We start from the raw sequence: 22,584 nt of genomic DNA on the forward strand, positions 1-22,584 counted from the left end.
GCCGCCGCCTCGCCCTACCACTCTCACTTTCATTGTTAGGAACCGTTTTAATGTTGCCTTCCTTGATGTTAAAAACCTTGCTGGAAGATTGCAGTACAAAGCAACCTGCCTCTCTACGTAAATTGTTAAGCCTGTAGCCGTTACTTTTTGTGATCTTTGGTTCACATAACATTAGGATGTTAGTCAGCGATATACTCTTTCATGAGGTAGTCCCGGAAGTCATGGAATCCTTTACTTCAATGTCACCAGTCTACTGAAGGAGTACAGCAGGGACACCAAAGCTTCCCCATAGTGGTAGCTGTGGGTGAGACTAAAACTTTTACGCTTTGGTGTAGCGTTAGCTTCCTCTGTCTGCTTGGTCTGTGACCCTGCATGGTAACAACGCCCATACCTAACGAGACACAGGATCGCCTGTTCTACTACAAGAAGCCACTGTTCGCTGGTAGAGTACACTCAAACAGAATAAAACACTCAACAGACTGAGGTGCAACATGTGTGGTTTATTTTTTACATATTATTAATATCAACTACAACACAGTTACACATTTATTAAATATTTCTTTAAAAATGTATATTTTCACAATAATTCCATACAGGAAAGGCAGCGATTGATTTCGTAACACAAGCGGGGAAGCGAAACCATTAGTATCATATGGCTGAAAAAAATAGAAGAGTTAGCTAAACAAAGTGTGGAAGAGAAGCAACCGTTATTAAGACTGTGTAAAATATACAATGATAAGAAATGAATAGTTATGCGGTGCTTTAAACCTACGCCCTATAACTGCAGCTATAAGAAGGCAAGCACAAGCTAGAAAACAAAAAGCAACACCCATTAAAGCTTCTTTTCCTTTGTGTTCGGCTCCTACAAGACGAGGCGATACCTGCCTCAGTCCATGAAATATTGAGCATTACCACGTGGAGCTCCTTATTAAACCTGCATAAGGAACTTCACTGGAAAACTTACAATTGATATAAAATATTCAAGCTAATTCTTTCCCCACAGATGGACGTCGTTAGAACCTGGCTATATTTTTGTTATGGGTAAGTGTTGAAGGCCGGAACTGTCCATGCTAACATAAATTGTCGGATGTTTCCTTACAAAAAAAAAAAAAAAAAAAAGCGAAAAAAAAGAATAATTTGTTCTGGTGGGCTACATCCCGAGCTACTGGCTTTCCTTTCTGCGCCATATTTAACATTTAACACTGAAGCCGGTACATAGACTCGGGCGTTGAGTATTGTCCACCTCCAGACGCCCATGGCGCTGGCTGCTGCAGAACCGCAAGAGACAAACGGAACACGGCACTGGTCTGGGACGGAAGGGAAGTGAGCGGAGGCATCCTCACCACACACGAAAATGTGACAATTTCAAACAACAATTAGTAATGTAATAAAGCTAAAATACATTTCCCAGACACACAAGACGTGCGCGTTTCATAATGTCAGACCCAACCATGACAGTATGCCGAGCAGAAAATTTTCTTCCTCCGTGGATCATCCTTTTCGTTATTTTATCTAGCTTTATTTGTTTATTTATTTATCTTTTTTTTGCGAATGCTGGCAAACTATTTCCATCAAAATACATGCAAGTGTCTCTCACTACGGCCTTGATAGGAACGTACCTTCGGAGTCGCGGAGTTTTTTTTCTGTCTGGAATTGGGTGCGAATAAAACAAAATTAAGCTAAAATACAATTAGCTTCGTTCTACTGCGACACGAAAATTAAACGTAACAATCTTCCTCAGGGCTCAGACACAAACGTGCATCACGTATTGGAATACATCTCAGTGTACAATATTCATGTGTCATTATTCTTAGATTATGGTCGTGACCTTTTTATTGAATTTACTGCCTTTCCTGTAATCTTGCCTCTTCGTTTGCTGAGGAGTCAAGATGGTGACACCTTTCTTGTTTTTGGGAGACACTTGTCCCACCTCTTTTCTCGGCAAGATACTGCCATTATTGATTTTCATGCCTGTGCCATCTTTTGGTTCATCAGGGGAGGCGGCAGCACTGTCTTCCTCAGTGTCGTGTTCTTCGTCAATGGGTGAGATGGTGTGGTCGCTGTCTATCACATCAGAACGGTTGTCCTCACTTCCCAGAGCGCTGTCTTTTGCTGGAGAACCGTCCAAATCCTCGTCGTCTTCTTTCAGGGCTCGCGCCTGGAGACTCTCCGGGACTACCAGTGGGTGAGATGGCGTTGGCTCGGATGACTGCTGGAGAGCCGTGGGGCTTAGAGACAGCTGGCTGTTGTTGGTGCAAGCTAGATTTTGAGCCCTTCGGCGAAGACTCTCTGAGCGCATCGATCGAGTTCTGCGACTCTTCTTTCCTTTCGCTAGACGAAGCAAAAACTGCAAAAATGACCAAATTACGCAAAATTAATTTCACAAATAGCATAGCAGTAATTATAATCTGATCTGAAAGCAAAACTCTGAATGAGAATGAACATTCTTTACTTCCTAAGATACAATAATTTTCTTATTACTTTCATATGTTATTTTTTTCTTGGTGTAGTAACACTCCTGTCCATGGAGCCTGCATGCTTGGATCTATATTTCTCCACACCAACCTTGAACTGAAAGCACTAGTGCATTGTTAGTGTACTTGATGATTTTGTGCGAGTTTTTATATCTAAATACAAAACCAGAACTCACTTCAATTAGGAGAACTTTCATTTTTTTTTTCAGTTTAAAAAAAAGACGCCCAAGTTCTGTCAACATTGTTTAAAGGAGCGAGTCTACAGCTATATAATGAAAAATGATGTAACGATAGTTGATAGTGTCCCGGACAGACCGTCTCCTTTAGAGGGCCGTAACCATTTGAATGTTGATGATATGGTAAGCATGGGTGGAAGCCGCACTCATCTTAAATAATGACTAAGATGACTGCTGGAAGAATGATGCTGAAAATTGGGTGATGCTGATGATGATAATGATGATGAAGATGATTTACTTCGCACATAAAGAACCTATGGAAGAGTGAACAAAAGTAGACAATAGACCACCCATCCTCTGAAGAGTTTTGGGAAGAAAAAGAAAACTTATCATTTGAAAATTCCTGGAAGGTGCAAGTAAAAAAAAAGTGTATGTGACTAAGTGATCTATCCGTTCTCTAAATGAAGAACAGCTAAACATGTCAAAGGAGGTTAGCGAGAATACAAAACAATTACCTATCTAAGAAATCTAGAATAATAAGGCAAGTGAAATATAGTTAACGTGACTGTGTGAGGTATACATTCAATAAACAAAAGCCAACCAGGTGAGGTGTCCATCAGTGGAGTGGAGAGAGACAGTTTGCGTATGCTTTCAGTGGAATACAAAATAATAGTGATTGATGATGTGAAATATGACGTTCTCACTGTGTGATAGATAAATTTCATTCACTCCTCCATAATGGATAACTCGAGCAGCTGAGCGTGAAGAGGATTACTGACAGCGAGGCAAACGACGCAGAGAGCCTGTGCGAGAGACAGCATCTTGGCGATTGGTGGCCTGGTGGTGTTCCACTCCTCCTGCAGGGGCCTCATCATCTCCTGAATCTCGTACTCCTGCAAAACACAGCGAGACTCGCATTAGTATTGTTGTAGATAGCTGAGTGAGTGATCAAAATGTTGACAATACATTATTTTTCGAAAAAAAAATCTTAAGATTTCAAAAGTTTTACAGTTAAACTCGATCAGTTCATCACAAACTCGCTTCGTTCAGAGGCAATTCATCTTTTGACTGTGTAAACTTTGTCATGTGTTCCTTACTGTTGTTAATTTTAAATGATAAACATTCAAGTGCCTGACGGAACTTTATATGATGGGTTCTAAGTTCTGGAATAGTGTTTGGCATTTGCAGAATTTCTCTGGTTGTCATGTAATAAAACTGGAAGACAGAACGCAAACCTCGACAAACAGCGTTCGGCAACATGGCGCGTGGCAAATGTGCATATTCACAGACTTAAGAAGATAATTAAGTTAACTAGAGAAACAATAAAATAAAATAACATAAAACAATATGAATAGATAAAGTAAATATATAAATAAGTATATATAGATAAAATGAACTGAATAAAAAAAAAAAAAAACAGCACAAAAAGATGATCTAAATGAATACATAAGTCTAGATTTCATACAAACTGTACATGTCACGATCCACCTGAAATGCTACTCTCATTCCTATCGTTGGCAAAATTCTAATCATAATCTGTCAAAAGCTTACAAGGAAAAAAAAAAAAAAAAAATGGAAAAGGAGAGAAAGGAATTGATAAACATGTATCAGTCCATCTCCCTCAAGGAAAAAAAAACAACAACATAAACTAGTGAAAAAAAAAAAAAATCAAGTATAAACACCGCACTGTTGAATACGTATTTTTATTTTAAGCAACTTCCAGCTAAGCATGACACGAGTCAGCTTCAAGTGTCCAATACGTGGGGACGAGTTGCCCCCGGGATCTCGAGGCTTACTAAGAGGCAGAGTGCAAGATCTTAAGAGTTACATCCACCAAATACCGTCTGTGCTGAATCATAAATACATCAATGATGTGGCTTTTTCATGAGTCTGGATGGAATGTTACAAGACTGCCTGAACACACGATTCGTTTTTATAAGACACATCATCACCATTTCTGCTCATATTTTGTAATGGTTTCATGTGTAGCGTTTAAGTATGATTATAAGATAAATGCTAAAATATCCACAAAATTCTCATACAGACTCCTGGATATGCTTTCGTTTATGTTGATTGTTATCGTTTGTAGCTTTCCAATTTTGTAATAACAGGATGTCAATAATAATGTAAGTTGTTTCTATTCATGTTGACGGTGAAAATTCAAATTGCAGCTTCAGTATGCTAGCTTGCGACACCCTAGCACAGCATGAGTCATCAACACCTCCACTACACTTCACACATTATTAACACATCAAATTTCCTTGCACACTCACTCATCCTTGCCGACAAACACCACTCATACCATTGTCCGCTACATTTTTTCACCCTTGCTTGTTACACCATACTTACACCATGCCACACTCATCCTCAACTTTGACTACATTCACATCTACTGCACTCAACTCACCCTTGCCCACTTTTGATAGGAGACCTGGAAAGAGTCTGCGTAAGGTCGCATTCGAGGCTCCACCATTTGCTTGGCGTACGTGACCTGGAGAAAGAGGAGGAGAAGGAGCAGGGATAGAGAAGGATTAGACTCAAGTCATGGAAAACTGCGAGTATAACACTACAATACCAGAGGCACACACACACACACACACACACACACACACACACACACACACTTGGCTATTATCATAAATGAAGTTCAAAAGGAAGTCATTATTTTGTATCAGCACAGCATTTGGAAATTAAAAGGAAGAAGAAAAAAAAAGAAGCAATTGGGAAATTTTCATGGACGATTGTAAATATACAATATAATCACTTATATAAAATCGTGCAGACATTTTTCTTTTATATAAAGACGGAGCGTCATGCAAACTAGAGAAAAGTTTACCACTAAGGCCTTTAAACTAGCATGCAGTTAGACAGACACATTGAGAACCAGCACTTACTTGCGAGGACAGAAAACTCTTCAATAATAATTCCTCAAGTACTTATTCGTATAAAGACGATTACAAGAACTACTATAGACTGCTTCTGGGGGAAAGAAACTTACGATGCCATAAGAAAATCTGATGGAATTTTTCCTCATAACACGAAGTTCTTTCTTAACCCGGTGGTACATGGCTTGCCTGAACTTTCCCTCTGCCATGGCGGTAGTGCACTGGCGGCCGTAAGACACGCCTGCTTGAGAAGGAAGAAAGCAAGGCTGTAAAAAAAGCAAACTTGAAAGGCGCAAGTGAGGTTGCGATGGGATGCATGACCATGCGTGGAGCGGAAGAGGATGTAGGTCTTCACCAGGAGACAAGGGTACACTTGACTACCAAAGAAAAAGTCACCATTCTGTAAAGTTTACATGTTTAACCAATGCTCCAGCTACTTATTTCATCCATCCATCCTATTCCCCTACACTTCCTTCCTCCACCCTCATCCTGGGACAGGTGCCGCGGAACAAACCATGCCTTGGTCACACATATGCCAGCAATATTAAAAAAAATAAAAATAAAATAAATAAATAAAAAAGACAAAAATAGAGTAGGCATTAAGAAAGCAGTGCTTAGAAGGTTAATACTCGCACCACGCATGAAGGACAATTAAAGACATGCATTCACGATCAATACCAGCTAGTAATATAAATCACACCATTGTAAATCACTTGTCAGAAAATAAAAGCTTCAGTAATCTTATATATATATATATATATATATATATATATATATATATATATATATATATATATATATATATATATATATATATATATATATATATATATATATATATATATATATATATATATATATATATATATATATATATATATATATATATATATATATATATATATATATATATATATATATATATATATATATATATATATATATATATATATATATATATATATATATATATATATATATATATATATATATATATATATATATATATATATATATATATATATATATATATATATATATATATATATATATATATATATATATATATATATATATATATATATATATATATATATATATATATATATATATATATATATATATATATATATATATATATATATATATATATATATATATATATATATATATATATATATATATATATATATATATATATATATATATATATATATATATATATATATATATATATATATATATATATATATATATATATATATATATATATATATATATATATATATATATATATATATATATATATATATATATAGATAGATAGATAGATAGATAGATAGATAGATAGATAGATAGATAGATAGATACAGATATGTAGATAGATATAGATAGATAGATAGATAGATGGAGAGAGAGAGAGAGAGAGAGAGAGAGAGAGAGAGAGAGTTGTTGGGAATGGTAGTGAGGCCATGTCAGTCTCGCGAGGCTCACCCCCAGGACCGGCCTTCAGCAGGCGGCGTGAGTCCGTGGAAGCGTCGGACAAATAGTCCTCGCCGAACTCAGTGTCGTCATCTTCATTGAAGTCACTCTCTTGCTCGTCCCTTCGCCGTGCCCGAGTGGCGGCCTCCCACTGCGTCAGTGAGCAGAGCAAAAACACTTAAGCTTCCGTCATCAACACGTAAACTTGTAATTTTCCATTCATATGTATTATTGTTGTTGTTTCTATCGTTGTTATTATTATTATTATTATTATTATTATTATTATTATTATTATTATTATTATTATTATTATTATTATTATTATTATTATTATTATTATTATTGTTGCTGTTGTTGCTATTAATATTATTATTATTATTATTATTATTATTATTATTATTATTATTATTATTGTCATCATTATTACTAATATTATTATTTTTATCATTATCATTATCATTATCATCACTGTAAGAATATTGACAATTTGTGGGAAAGTGGGGAAGGGATACACTAGATGTAAACAAAACTAGTCAGGAAGTAAAGTACTCTTCCACAACCCGTGTATCCCTTCCCACTTTCCCACAAATCATCATCATTATTATTATTATTATTATTATTATTATTATTATTATTATTATTATTATTATTATTATTATTATTATTATTATTATTATTATTATTATTATTATTATTATTATTATTATCATTATTACTATTAACATCATTGTTGTTATCATTATTATCATCATTATTGCTCTTGTGGTGATTGTAATTTTCAATACTAAATGCATCAGTAAGACAACCAACGAAAAAAATGATTGTATTTTAACAACCTATGCAATTAATTTCTGACTACGCAGAAGAGCGTAAATCAACGTAACGCCTCTATATTATATTCCCTGAGCGTGGCGTGTGAGTGGCTGAGTGCAGTGTGAGTGCAGCAGGTGCAGTACCTTGGTAGCTGGCACGATCTGCCTGTACAGGGTGGCGACGGGCCTGAGCAGGTAGGTGAGGGCGGCGATGATTGCATCCTGGACTCGCAGAAGGAAGGAGTCGATCTTGGTGAGGTAGTAGTCGAGGAATGTCAAGATGCTCTCTCGCAGCCACATGAGCCGCACGCCAGTCGCATCCCACCACTGCAAGGTGAGAGAAAGGGACACACTTTAGTATTGATGAGCAACAGAACAGTGAAGTGCTGGTTGGACGAATATAAAAGATGAAAACATACAATTTTGTGGTGTCAAGTCTTTGAGAGTCAAGGGGAGAGAGTGAACGAAGTAAATACCAAGACCAGCTTTATGGTCCATACTAATGTTGTAAGCACATCTCACTAGTGACCCAAGAGATAAAAGGGACATAATCCTTAATCATGACTGGCAGTTCATCGTTGTGTTCCTTTACATCTCTTCAGCCTTAGAGTGTGTTGTGGCCAGCGCATACTCAGGCAGCAGCAGAGGTAAAACAAGAGCTGTAGCTCTTTACTTTTACAAAGTTTCAATATATTCAGAATACGATTATTGTTTTTACTCAGGGTGCTAAAATTTTCTAGCTAGGTACGAGAAGGAAAGTAGAAGGATGGAACATGTCGGAAGTTGGAGAGGAGAAGAAGGAGATTAAAGTCATGCGGTAGGAGTTTTTTTTATTTTATTCATGTCAGAGGGAGAACTGCCAAGGAAAAAAAATAATTTGAAAAAAAAAAAACCCACTGGAATTGCAGTCTCCAAAAAAGAACAAAAGAATCAGTCAAAGGCCTGGAACAAATGTCTTGACACCTATCTCTTAAAAAAGTTAAGTCGTAGGAAGATGGAAATGCAGAAGCAGGTAGGGAGTTCTAGCGTTTACCTGTGAAAGGTATGAATGATTGACAATACTGGTTAATTTTTGTATTAGAGGGTTGGACAGAATAGGGATGAGAGGAAGAAGAAATTATTGTGCAGCGGGGCCGCAGGAGGAGGGAGGCATGCAGTTAGCAAGATCAGTAGAACAGTTAGCATGAAAATAGCGATAAAAGATAGAAAGAGATGCAACATTTCGGCGGTGAGAAAGAGGCTGAAGACAGTCAGTCAGAGGAGGGGAGTTGGTGAGACGAAAAGCTTTTGATTCCACCATATCTAATAAAGCTGTATGAGTGTGCAAGACTCTATCAAAAGTTTTTTATGTCTAACGCAACAGCAAAAGTTCTAAAAGAGGATGACCGAGATCTCAGTAAGGAAAAAGATCACCAGTAGAGCGACCTTGACGGAAGCCATACTGGTGATCAGATAGAAGATTGTGAAGTGTCAGATGTTTGAGAATCTTCCTATTAATGATAGATTCAAATCTTTAGACAAGCAAGAGATTAAAGCTATAGGACGGTAGTTTGAGGGATTAGAACGGTCACCTTTTTAGGAACAGGCTGAATGTAGGCAAACTTCCAGCAAGAAGGAAAGGTAGAAGTCGATAGACAAAGTTGAAAGAGTTTGGCCAGGCAAGGTGCAAGCACGGAAGCACAGTTTTTGAGAACAATAGGAGGGACCCCATCAGGTCCATAAGCCTTCCGAGGGTTTAGGCCAGCGAGGGCATGGAAAACATCATTACGAAGAATTTTGATTGTAGACATGAAATAGTCAGAGGGAGGAGGAGAGGGAGAGACAAGCCCAGAATCATCCAAGGTGGAGTTGTTAGCAAAGGTTTGAGAGAAGAGTTCAGCTTTAGAGACAGAAGAGATGGCAGTGGTGCCATCAGGATGAAATAAAGGAGGAAAGATGAAGAAGTAAAGTTATTGAGATGTTTTTGGCTAGATGCCAGAAATCACGAGGGGAGTTTGAGTTTGAAAGATTTTGACATTTTCTATTTATGAAAGAGTGTTTGGCAAGTTGAAGAACAGACTTGGCATGATTCCGGGCAGAAATATAAAGTGCATGAGATTCAGGAGATGGAAGGCTCAAGTACCTTTTGTGGGCAACCTCTATCATGTATAGCACGAGAACAGGCTGTGTTAAACCAAGGTTTAGAAGGTTTAGGTTGAGAAAAGAATGAGGAATGTACGCCTCCATGCCAGACACTATCACCTCTGTTATGCGTTCAGCACACAGAGATGGGTCTCTGACACGGAAACAGTAATCATTCCAGGGAAAATCAGCATAATACCTCCTCAGGTCCCCCAACTGGCAGAGGCAAAACGCCAGAGGCACCTCCACTTTGGGGATCCTGAGGAGGATTGGAGAAATAGGACAAGATACAGAAATGAGATTGTGATCGGAGGAGCCCAACGGAGAAGATAGGGTAACAGCATAAGCAGAAGGATTAGAGGTAAGGAAGAGATCAAGAATGTTGGGCGTATCTCCAAGACGGTCAGGAATACGAGTAGGGTGTTGCACCAGTTGCTCTAGGTCATGGAGGATAGCAAAGTTGAAGGCTAGTTCACCAGGATGGTCAGTGAAGGGAGAGGAAAGCCAAAGCTGGTGGTGAACATTGAAATCTCCAAGGATGGAGATCTCCGCGATAGGATAGAGAAATAGAATGTGTTCCACTTTGGAAGTTAAATAGTCAAAGAATTTACTATAGTCAGAGGAGTTATGGGAGAGATAGACAGCTAAATTTAGTTAGAGAGTGACTATTGAGTTGAAGCCAGATGGTGAAAAATTTGAAAGATTCAAGAGCGAGGGTACGAGAACAAGTCAAGTCGTTGTGCACTTAGACGCAACATCCAGCTTTGGAACGAAAATGTGGATAGAGAAAGTAGGAAGGAACAGAAAAGTGGCCACTGTCAGTTGCCTCAGACAGCTGTGTTTCGGTGAGGAAAAGAAGATGAGGTTTAGTAGAGGAGAGGTGGTGTTCTACAGATTGAAAATTAGATCTAAGACCGCAAATGTTGCAGAAGTTAATGAAGAAAAAGTTGAGGGAGGTGTCAAGACATTTTGGGTCGCCAACGAGAGCAGTCCGACCTGGGGACATCTCTGGTCCCTCCCAGAAGGGGACTCCGAGGCTGGATTTGGAGTAGCAATTTTAAATTTCAAATTTTAAATGAAGTGTGTGTGTGTGTGTGTGTGTGTGTGTGTGTGTGTGTGTGGTAAGTGCATGTAGTTTTATGAGAAGGAGAGTTGTTTTTAGAGAGCGGGCTGTGATTGTCCCCTTGAGCTGTGAGACACAAAGGGAAACGTTCAGAGAGATCACAACTAGCTTTAATGGGAAATTCACAGCACCCCTGATCAAGTGTTATTAGACCTCGCTGGGAGTAAATTATCGTTTCGGTAGGTATCTACTACCTCCTCCGGAGAAAGTTAAGAGCGAGACCCACACACTGACAGAATGCTGCTCTCGAATTATTCTCGAGGGAAAGCTTTGTGTAGATTTGCGGCACAGCAGTAATGCAATAATTGCATCTAACGTCTAAATACTTCCCAAACATCAATTTCAGCAGTAGAAGCCTGACTCAGCTTTGACCTACATGAGTAATGCTGTAGTTGTATGAAGTAAATACATACGAGTAGCGGTAAATTCGAGTATCAGTTCAAAACGTGCCTAGGACTGTGACCAGAGGCTGTCCGTGATGCCTCATGTTTCACTTTCAACAATTTTTTACTCTCTTTTCTTCATGTCGGCCAAACATATCCAATCTTTTTTTTTTTCCTTTCCTAAGGTCTGCGATTTGGAATATCAAAATATCAAAGTATGATGAAATGTTTTCTCCGCCAGCATTCCTCAACGTACGTACATCCGCACGGCCTCATTTCTTACACCAGCCATCAATATGCAACACGAAGGGAAACCAATAGCTTTTTGACAGCCGATTTGACAGCCGATGTGTTGGTCATGTTTATAATCCCACGCCTTGAGCTGTGCCTCGCCTTCCCTCGCTTCTGAACACAACTCTTGCCGCCTCTCCTTTGGCTTCATCTACGATAAGTAAGCAAAGTAACGGTCAGTTGCCACTCTGAAAAAGGCAGATCATCATGTTACTAATAACTCTTAGTGTGTGTTTACTTGTGAATATATGAATGACGTGGCGCTGAATTAATTCTATTTATCTATTTATTACTTGTTTGCACTATAGTCATTGATCTGAACACGAAACTAGAATTTTTTTCCGGAAAGAAAGTGAAGATGAAGAAGAGAGAAAAGAAAAGTTACTGAGAAGCATGCGGTAAGGAAATGCACCTCATAACCATTAGTAATACTAGCAGAAGGAACAGGTCATTGGTTCTACGTCAGTTGCATCACTAGTGTGCCTTAAGCAACAGAAAGACCCGACAGTCACGCCTCTATTTGCGAGGGTAAGTGACGGGTAAAGTGATATACGAGAGGTGACATTCTGGCCTTCGCTTTGACCAGCTATACTGCCACACCCGACACCGCGACACCCCACCTCCCCCCATCCCAAGAAACACACACACACACACACACACACACACACACACACACACACACACACGGTCCGGCCAGCCAACGGCATTCCAGTGATACAATCAAATAGTCGCTGGTGAACCTTTGCCTTGTGTACAGTACTACATCTGACCTACTTTCAATCAAGGCTCGTTATAATTATGTTTGGTGACTCGAGTTTATAGTTTTTTTTCTTTCCATGCGAATCAATATTGTTTGCCTATAAAATTGCCATTATTTAATCTTTTGTCGCAACTTGTGCATGTATCATGAATTTTAGGCACGCTGTGCCTTGTGCATGGCTTGATCACTTCGATTCTTGGCTTTGTTCCCCGAATGGGAACAAGGACGGTTGTCACCACTCAACCTTTGCCTCGTGCTTTTTAGGCACGCTATAGTTAGGTGGCGTGGCGACCTTTACTATTGGGGTTTGTTTCCATGTTGTTCAATGTTGTCTGCTCAAATAAAGCTATAATTAAAGAAAAGAAAGAAAAGAGAGAAGGGCGATAAGAAAAAGTCAGCATCCTTCATAATGAACATGTGTTACACTTTCATTATAATACATAATTGTGTATCTCCTTTACAAGGCGTTATCATTCTATGAAAAAGAAAGAATGAAAAAAAATAATAAATTCAACATCTTATGATGGAGAAGATTAAAAGTTCCATTTAGTATTCAATATTCGTCTTTCATGCACTTCCTGATGTCATTGTTGGACTGTTTGCGTGAACTTAGATTACAAGTATCTTGATGGCTGTCTGAACTGACGAGCATCTGAGGTCAACACTGTATGAGAACAAATAAGAGAATAACTGAGAGTTCTAGAAAGTGGAAGGAGACAATTTAGAGGGAGATTACAATGTACGAGTATACTTCGATGCACATAAATCTAATAAGCAAGGCATGCACACAAAAAGCAATGCTTAACGAGTACAGGTAAGTATGAGCGCTGCCAGCCGGGAGGGTGGTGGAGGCGAGATCCATGAGGGCAGCTGGTGACGTAACATAACACACCAACTTCTCCAGGAGACTTTACAACTCTCACTTTCAAGACTGGAAGTTGTAGGTCACCTTGTACACCAAAATGACCTTCGTTTAAGGACTCCTCCTTTAGCCGCTTCTTTTTTACATGTACCAATAACCATCGATTTTTCCTACATATATCTTTATAGCCTTTGGCATGTCTCCGTATTTGTCACTCCATCCACAAAAGAAAAAAAAAAAAAAAAGTTATCCACCCAGCGTGACCTCAGCCTCGCAAAACACACGTCCATACTCGGCCCGCATCTATCGGTACAATTACTGCATAGCTTAATAACAGTTGCCATGAGTGGACAACACCTTCCGTACCCTGCTCCCCCGCGGGCATCCTCGTACCCAGGCGGTACATTATTAGGAGTGGGTGGTGTCCTGCTCCTTCTCCTCGTATGGACCCCTTCCCGACCTCGCTGCTAAAGGTCACTTGATGAAAGAAAAACCAACACAACAATAGAGATAAGTCTTGAAAACTCTTAGTTCTACCCATAGTAACACTGGGGCAGCACACATCAGGAAGTAATGAGGTAATAATTACTGGAATGCCATTGATGTTCAGTGCCATGGGACACATCAGTACTGGTACAAGGGAGGCTGACTGAGTACGGCCTCTCTCCATTAGTTGTGTGCAGAGAGAGAGAGGGAATGAGAGAGAGAGAGAGAGAGAGAGAGAGAGAGAGAGAGAGAGAGATGGGGGAGCGCTGAAAAGGAAGAAAGAGAGAATAAAGAGGGGAGAAAAAAAGGGAAGGCGCGCTCAAGTATGCTGCTGGATGTGGTCAACTCTTTGGATTTTCGTGTTCCTCGTTGAGCACGGCGGGCGTCTGACACAGTTTGCTTAGGAAAATCTGACTAGACCTTGACGTATGGCGGAAAGCTTCTTGTTCTTACAACGGACTGACCATTAGAAAGTGAGTTTTTATTTATCTGCTTCTCTTTATCAGAGTCCTTTTAAAGAAATAGAGATATGTTTTTGTTACACGGTGACCTCCCGCGAACGATAAAGAATTGTAGAAATGTAAGGAACTTTTGCCAGTCTCCTACCTTTACCCTTTACTTCATTAGTGTTGTTGCTGGGTGGACACTCGTTTCCCGTGCATCGATTGACCCGTGCATGGAACATTGATTAAGGCCACGTCGCGGGTTCCATGGGAAGATCGCATTACGAATCAAAGCGAAGAAAGTATGTCATTGGGAGGCAAACGACTCGGTGACATCGAACGTTGATATGTGACGATACTGTTTTCTTTCTTTCGTTCCTTACTTGTACATTTACTATACTTACATGTGAAATGAGAGTGTCCAAGAGCTATATTCATAATAAAAATCTGAACCTCGCTTTTATTTATACAATTTTGTAAAGGAGAAAGTAAAAAAAGTTTCAAAGAGGAATTAACACATCAGTTTGCTTTACAAGATGTCTTAATCTATCTTTTAAAAGGTGAAACAGTACAAAAGGAAGGAAGAACAGAATAAAGTATAATTTCCCCGATCTTAACAGCTTAAGCAAGAAGTGAAGCTACTGTCTGACTGTTAACAGAATTGGCATAAGAATAAGTGTTGAGACTCATATAACGGGACCAGCAAAGGACAAAGGGTAGGGGGTTCAGAACGGTAACCATGAAAATAGCGACAGAAATAGCAAGAAGAGCAAGACCGCAGCTAGCTATGAGATCGAAAACAATAATTTGATGGCTATGAATCAAGCACGATCGCCACTAGTTTTAACTTGACCCTCCCAGATCTGTCGTGTAAATAAAGTGCTCTCTCTCTCTCTCTCTCTCTCTCTCTCTCTCTCTCTCTCTCTCTCTCTCTCTCTCTCTCTCTCTCTCTCTCTCTCTCTCTCTCTCTCTCTCTCTCTCTCTCTCTCTCTCTCTCTCTGCCACGTGAAAGACAAGCTCCTGTTCTCTAAACATTAAAACAGTAAAGGTGATGAAAAAGGTATCTGGGTATCTTTTTTTTTTTATGCAAGAGGGAAGACTACCAAAGGCAACAAAATATTAGGTAAAAAAGTCCACTGGAACTGCAGTTTGCCTAAAAGATCTGAAAGAGTCAGCCAAAAGCCAGGGACAAATGTAGAAAGTGTGGTGTGTAAGATATTAATCAGAAACCACGCTGAAAATAGCGGTGGCAGACAGCAACATTTTGGTGGACTATGACAGAGTGAAGAGAGTTAAAGAAGGTAAGATGATGAGATGAGCAACCATTGACTCCATGATGTTTAGGTGGTAAGCGACTCTCATCCAATAACATACAGTAGGTCTGTACAATAGGCCTCTCGTAGAAATGAGAAACTGACGAATGACACAGGTAATTCAGTTTCTAGAGAGCTATATAACAGAGCATAGATATAAGATATTAATTTATGATCACTACTAACACCGGATGAAGACAGAAGAGTGCACACCGGTCTTCAGAGCCTCTGAAAACCAAAGGCCACTTATCTTGTTTGAAATTATAGAACACACACACACACACACACACACACACACACACACACACACACACACACACATCATAGCACACCACACCATACCACACCATATCACATCCCACCACACATACACACACACACACACACACCATACCATACCACACCATACCCCACACACACACACACACACACACACACAAGTTCAGTGTTATATGGTATCTCCTTGTAAATAATTAATTTTATTTATTGGGACGGTTACTTGACTGATGCGTATTGTGCAAGAAATAGAAAACAGGATCAAGGATTCCTTCTCGAAGATTTCTTGTATGAAAGACCAGTAAAGTGTGAAGCGCACACATGAAGGATCGGAAGGCTGTGATGTTTGCTGGTACAACAATACTGGGCAAAACTAACGTGTTCAAAATCGAAACGATTTAGATTTGAAAAGAACATATGAAGTAAACAGACACCAAAAAACAGTGACGAATGACTGGATTACACAAAAAATTGGTGGAGTCAATTTGGAAGATAAGATATATTTAGGGATAAGGATGTGTGTTTTATGCAGGCATATGGACAAGCTGAATTCGTGCAGCTTTTCCTATATATGTTTTTATTATCTTGTTACTCACCCACTCTATCCTCTGCTGCGCCAGATCCAGGACTGCGACCACACGGCTGTCGGCTCCCTCTAGGATTGCAAGGAGCGTCTCCGGCCACGGCAGGCTGTGCAGGAACGTCCACCACCATACCACCACTGCCTGATGGTGGGAGACAACAATGGGGCGTTAGGAGGATCTGAAGGCTTGCATGCAAGACTATGAGGCAGCATCACAATTGATTACGGGAGGCAGTGGATTAATGGTTAAGGTGGTGAGCGTGGGATCGGGCAGACGTCCGTGCGTAGGTTCGAATCCCACCACGTACAGTACCACTTTGAAACTTTGCCATTTGTCGAGTGGTTTATAGTTACCTAAATGTCACCATGATACCCAGCTTTTAGGTGGTTACACCAAAGATGAGCTTGGGTGATGCTATGGGCCTTAATATAGGTACCACTATAAATAAAATTGCCTGCGCCATTAATGGGTGGAAGCTAAACAGCGCTTCTAAATACTCTTCAAGTAAAAAAAGATCTTGCACGTTCTTATGTTCTTGTGACGTCCATATTGTGCGTAGGTAAACCCTCTCCAATGTCACGGAGCCTAACTTGTCTTGACTGTTCCTAATGCGTCACTTGCCACCCGTGGCTCACGTGACCAATGTCCCCTGCTCATTGTGGTATCATGAGCATAATTATGGGGATGGTTGCGATAACGTAACAACATGAAAACCATTATGTCACAAAATATGGTCTGGGAACACTTTTAGATTTCTTTTTTAATTCAATGTTAGATTGATATTAAACTTCAGTGCCGTGCATAGCAGTAAACATTACACCTTATACACTCCTACATACGTACTGTACATACACGATCAACATTTACAGTCTATCAATAGAATCACACACTCACCTCATACATGACAAGGAACCAGCCGAGGATGGCGGTCCGTCTAAGGGTCTGATAGCGGGGCTTGAGGCCATCATACGCACGCTTCACTGCTGCTTGCGACGCCACCCACTTCACAGCCTGCAACTCAGCCACAGCGAGTCTCTTGCCTCTCATGGTTTGCTGTTGTGTTCTCGTCTCAGTCTCACTCATCTCTCGACTGTCGTTCCTGAAATTGTCACGAGTCAAAAGTCCGACCTGGCGTCGTTATCTTAATTGACGGCTGATAGTTTCTCGAGAAGTCACGACGCAATAGTGAATAATTACTTTTGCTGTCGGCAATGAGAGCAGTGTGTCTACGTGACTGTTTCACATAGCAACACACAACATCATGCACTGACAGCCTATCACTACCTCGCCCAGTCAAGATACACGCAAGCTTATCTCATTTATCACGAAGCTTTGTGATTGTGGGCTGGTCTGCTTCTTTCAAGCTGATTATTTATTTTTTCCCCGTTCATTCATCCTCTACATTATTTTCATACTAGCACATATAAGAATAATAGAAAGTGAAATGAGATAAAAGTACTACATTTATGTCGCAAATGTTACAAAATTAATGTTTCTAATATGAAGTGCAGCAGCGAGGATGTTTATTTCTTTTTTTGAGTCTTCGGCATTGAGACCATGCCAATACGAAGGATCTGTTGTTCATATTGAAAATCCTGCTCTCCTCTAATAGCGGAGATTTGGTGTAATGTAAATGCTTGCTGCGATCACGTGATATCTCGTGATTTTCCTTGGATGACGCTGAGTGGAGATAAGAAACAGAAAAGAAAGAAAGAAAGAAAGAAAGAAGATGGGAAAAAGGGTCTTTGGGATAGTTTTCTTAAAACTAAATTTTCATGAAGGATTCTTCCTTCCACATGCCAGCAAAACTTGGACTCGGTACGATGTTATAGGTAAATATAATGTTCTTATCAGTCTTTGATGACCATTTATGATCTGTACTCAGCACTATGTTCAAAGCTCGAGACTTAGGGAAGTATGGCGTCTCGTTCTCACGCTCCCTGCAATTAAAAACTGATTAAGGAAGACAAATGAAGACTTATAGCACATTCATATAGGATGCCGCTGCTATGCTGTTATAAGGATGGATGAGGAGTTACTATTTCAAAAGCCATAACTTCTTACTTAAGAGGGCGCTCCTCACTTTGGGCAATCTGAAGTCGCCGACAAGAAGTGTTTATTCAAGAATGACGTAATTTTCGTAAAACATATAGTATGCATTATTTTTCCCAGCTGAATTACCGTCTACAATTTACTGCGCATGCAGTCATCAACGCCACACAGATTAGTATGCAATATTTATCACTCTAGAATATACATAATGTATGTCAGCGTGACTTAGAACTCTGTATAACCTACAAATTTTAACGTTATTGTCTTTAAATCTTAGTATAGGATAGTTAACTACAAAAATACAAAAATTCAGCACGAGTTACTCGCATTATCACACCATTAAAAGAAAAATATGAGGCAGGCTACTTCGGTGCCTCCGTTGCGCAGAGCGGTGTCATGTCAGCTCCCATTAGGTGAATAGATATAACGAAAACTGCTGTATGAGTGAAAGAAATTCACCACAAAATTCTAGTTTCGCTTATAACGAAACGACCATTACCGTGTCCTTAACTGGGAATGATTCTTCCAGAATGCCTGAATGTGTTGACTTCATAAACACTGAAACACACAACCTAGTATTCTGTCCCCTTACTTATATCAGCTCTCAAGAGATAAGAGAAACACCAAGGCGAAGTGGTGCTACCTGCTGCCGTAACCAGGAGACACTGACGGCTGTGGAGTGCGAGGTGACTTCATGCTGTCGACGCGGAGGTGGACTTTGCACTCTCAGGCAAACGCCGACACTCACAGGAAAGCCAGCCTCGTATTCACGTATGCCGTGCTATACCAGAGGTCGCTCGTTGACTCAACTCCTCGAGATTAAAGAGATGATGAAAAAAAAAAAAAAAAAGTTGGGGGGAGGAAGAGTGAATGATGTTAATCTTTCCGGAATGCATGACTGAGTAAAGCCTCTGCTGTGCATTTCCTATAAATTTACCTCTATATCTTTTTTTTTTGAGTGGGAAGAGGATTTTAGTTCACGTAAATAACAAAGCATAGCATAGATTCTCTCTCTCTCTCTCTCTCTCTCTCTCTCTCTCTCTCTCTCTCTCTCTCTCTCTCTCTCTCTCTCTCTCTCTCTCTCTCTCTCTATATATATATATATATATATATATATATATATATATATATATATATATATATATATATATATATATATATATATATATATATATATATATATATATATATATATATATATATATATATATATATATATATATATATATATATATATATATATATATATATATATATATATATATATATATATATATATATATATATATATATATATATATATATATATATATATATATATATATATATATATAGAGAGAGAGAGATATAGAGAGAGAGAGAGAGAGAGAGAGAGAGAGAGAGAGAGAGAGAGAGAGAGAGAGAGAGAGAGAGAGAGAGAGAGAGAGAGAGAGAGAGAGAGAGAGAGAGAGAGAGAGAGAGAGAGAGAATCCATGCTACGCTTTGTTATTTACGTGACCTAAAATCCTCTTCCCACTCCAAAAAAAAAAAAAAAAAAAAAAGATATAGAGGTAAATCTATAGGTGGTGCGTCCTCGTCGTATTCTTTAGTAAAGGATCGCGGCAAGTATTCTTGAAAATCTTGTTCTTAAAAGTCCTCCTAGGGACTAAGAGCTGAAAGACGGTCTCTCTTTATTTTTTAGAACACGAGCATGTCATCCTACAATATTTTTTTAAGTCACACGGCGACAGATCACCAGATCGAGGCAGAGGCAAGCAGCGCCTCCCGAAAGAGATAAGTCGATACAGGAAAAGATGGAAGACCTTGTTTTCACTTATAAACGAGATAAGCTATATATCAAGCAGGGAAAACGCAATATATATGAGTCTGGGAAAGTTTAAAGTTCAAGTAGATATGAAAAGCACCAACCCACCCAACGACCCGCACACACCATGCAGTGATGTTTAAATCTCATATCCTCGTGTCCTTCTTTCCACTGTGAGCTGGTGACCCGCAATGATACACCGAACAAGAGCATGTCCATATCATCATTCCTCTAATTCCCTTTGCAATAAAAAAAAAAAAAAATAATAATAATAATAAAGGAATAAATAAACAAAATAAAATAAAATAATAAATAAATAGATAAATAAATAAATACAATAAATAAATAAATAGATAAATAAATAAATTAAAGGAAAAAAAAGTAAAGAAAAGGTAAAGCAATGGAAAATAAAAAGTGTGCATTATTCACAACAAAACCTATCCCCAGTCTCGATGCACTAATAGTGAAAGCACGCCTAGCTACCGAATGTGCATGTGTACTCGTTTTCTTTTTTTTTTCTTTATGAAATGGGTTATGTATATATACGTGTGTGTGTGTGTGTGTGACGCATACTCAGCAACTTCAGTGGTTCATGTTCATTGCAGTAGAAACTTTCACTGCCATGACTCACCTAAAATTGTTGTAAGGCGGTGGCGAATTATGATATTCATAATTTGTTTTCAAATATAAGTCAATAGTTTTCTTAGATTAACAGGTTCTATGTATACGGGCCCAATTTTCTGGAAGAGAAGTGAGTGGCAGCTTATTGCTCTATATGCGCTTATAGTCAATTTGTTAGCGGACAACATGGAATTGGAAGTTACCTATAAGACTGCCATCGGATGAGCTAAATGAAGCTTACAGCCGCATGCTGAGCTGTGGTGAGTTGTGATTATAGTTCTTAACTCGACCTAGAATTCTTCGATGGCAGATGCCACATGCGTCTACTTGATGGGCAAAGTGAAACAATCAATTATTCAAAGAACTAGTTAGTAAATAAGGATGAGTGGATTGGTGAACTCTTTGTCCTCCATACAAGTCCAGCGATACACTTTGACCACTAATTCGCAGTTAACACATTATATATATATATATATATATATATATATATATATATATATATATATATATATATATATATATATATATATATATATATATATATATATATATATATATATATATATATATATATATATATATATATATATATATATATATATATATATATATATATATATTAGAAAAGAAAAAAAAAGTAAAAAAAAAAAAAAACAGACACATCCACGTTAAACCGCCAAACTGTTAATCTATAGAATAATCTTGCACATTGATAACTATCATGCTTGCACTTCACAGAGCCATATTGTATTCATTGTTCTTTCCTTGGCGTACTGCTGCACTGCAAAGGGAATGCCATCTCTGATGGGGAAATTGTAGGTCGTTTATAATACATAATGTTCAATGTAGTAGCCTTACGATATCATTTCTTCTGCGTAAATTTCGTAACAGTCGTTTACAGCAGGATACGGAATTATTACTGGCCTGTAACGTCGTGATGCTATAAGCAACATTCTCGTACAAAGTTGTGAATCTCTCCTCCACACACTGCCTCCTTTCCTCCCGGCAACAGATCCGTAAGATCAAAGGTCGGTATCACAATCATGTCAGGAGGCACGCCGATGCTTATCTCTGTTTTTGCCTTTAGCCCTGTGACGTGTAATTTTCTTTCCATATTCATATTACTAAACTAAGGCTTCACTCAACCACTGGCTCAGCGCCATACCGTTCGCTGCTCAACCCCTTCCAATATAAGATTCAAGAAGAAAATCACCTTTTTCTTCGTATTTACTCATCTCGTTCTTGATGAAGAGAGACGGATAAGAATAAGCCATAGTCCCTGCTCTAATATATGCGTTGGAGCGAAAAGCAACATGAAGCAACAGAAACATTGAAATGGACATAAAATCATATGATGCCAATTTGTACTGATATCTACTTGATCGTAATTACGTGTAGCCCACGCTCAAGCGGATGTCACCTGTTTTAAATAATACTTTGAAGGTCATATACAACTGAAAGATATTTACACTTCACAAAGATTACGAAACTTGTGAATCAAGGCGATTGGCATCACTTGAACGCACTCACATAGGCCTACCTACCCGAGGACTCTGAACTGTGACATACCACCAAACACGTGGATGCCGCTGCTCTGACGGAGCACATGGTTTGCGGAAGTATTAGGTCCATTTTG

The 22,584-nt window shown here is 38.8% G+C and overlaps 1 protein-coding gene across 3 annotated transcripts; it reads right to left on the bottom strand.

Annotated features, from left to right (window-relative positions):
• Nucleotides 1-477: 477 nt before the first annotated feature.
• Nucleotides 478-19,277, bottom strand: LOC123504955. 3 transcript variants are annotated; one of them, XM_045255920.1, is made up of 9 exons: nt 19,167-19,277; nt 17,366-17,570; nt 16,484-16,612; nt 7,974-8,156; nt 7,030-7,168; nt 5,649-5,779; nt 5,058-5,141; nt 3,430-3,543; nt 478-2,347 (listed from the first exon to the last, which is right to left on the bottom strand). In XM_045255920.1, the coding sequence occupies exons 1-9, from the start codon at nt 19,217-19,219 to the stop codon at nt 1,811-1,813; spliced, it is 1,575 nt and encodes a 524-aa protein (XP_045111855.1). In that variant the 5' UTR covers nt 19,220-19,277; the 3' UTR covers nt 478-1,810. The 3 variants fall into 3 exon arrangements, with proteins under 3 accessions (XP_045111855.1, XP_045111856.1, XP_045111857.1); XM_045255921.1 differs by having other exon boundaries at nt 5,649-5,776; nt 19,167-19,276; XM_045255922.1 differs by having other exon boundaries at nt 19,116-19,237.
• Between the last annotated feature and the right edge of the window lie 3,307 nt (nt 19,278-22,584).

The sequence above is a fragment of the Portunus trituberculatus genome, chromosome 17 (genome assembly GCF_017591435.1).
Source record: "Portunus trituberculatus isolate SZX2019 chromosome 17, ASM1759143v1, whole genome shotgun sequence".
NCBI lineage: Eukaryota > Metazoa > Arthropoda > Malacostraca > Decapoda > Portunidae > Portunus > Portunus trituberculatus.

Coding starts and splice junctions, on each gene's coding strand:
- LOC123504955 (XM_045255920.1), bottom strand. CDS start 19,219: ATGAAGTCACCTCGCACTCCACAGCCGTCAGTGTCTCCTGGTTACGGC. Junction 16,613..17,365: donor GGTTCCTTGTCATGTATGAG/GTGAGTGTGTGA, acceptor TCCCACCATCAG/GCAGTGGTGGTATGGTGGTG. Junction 3,544..5,057: donor CCTATCAAAAGTGGGCAAGG/GTGAGTTGAGTG, acceptor TGTGTTTTGCAG/GAGTACGAGATTCAGGAGAT.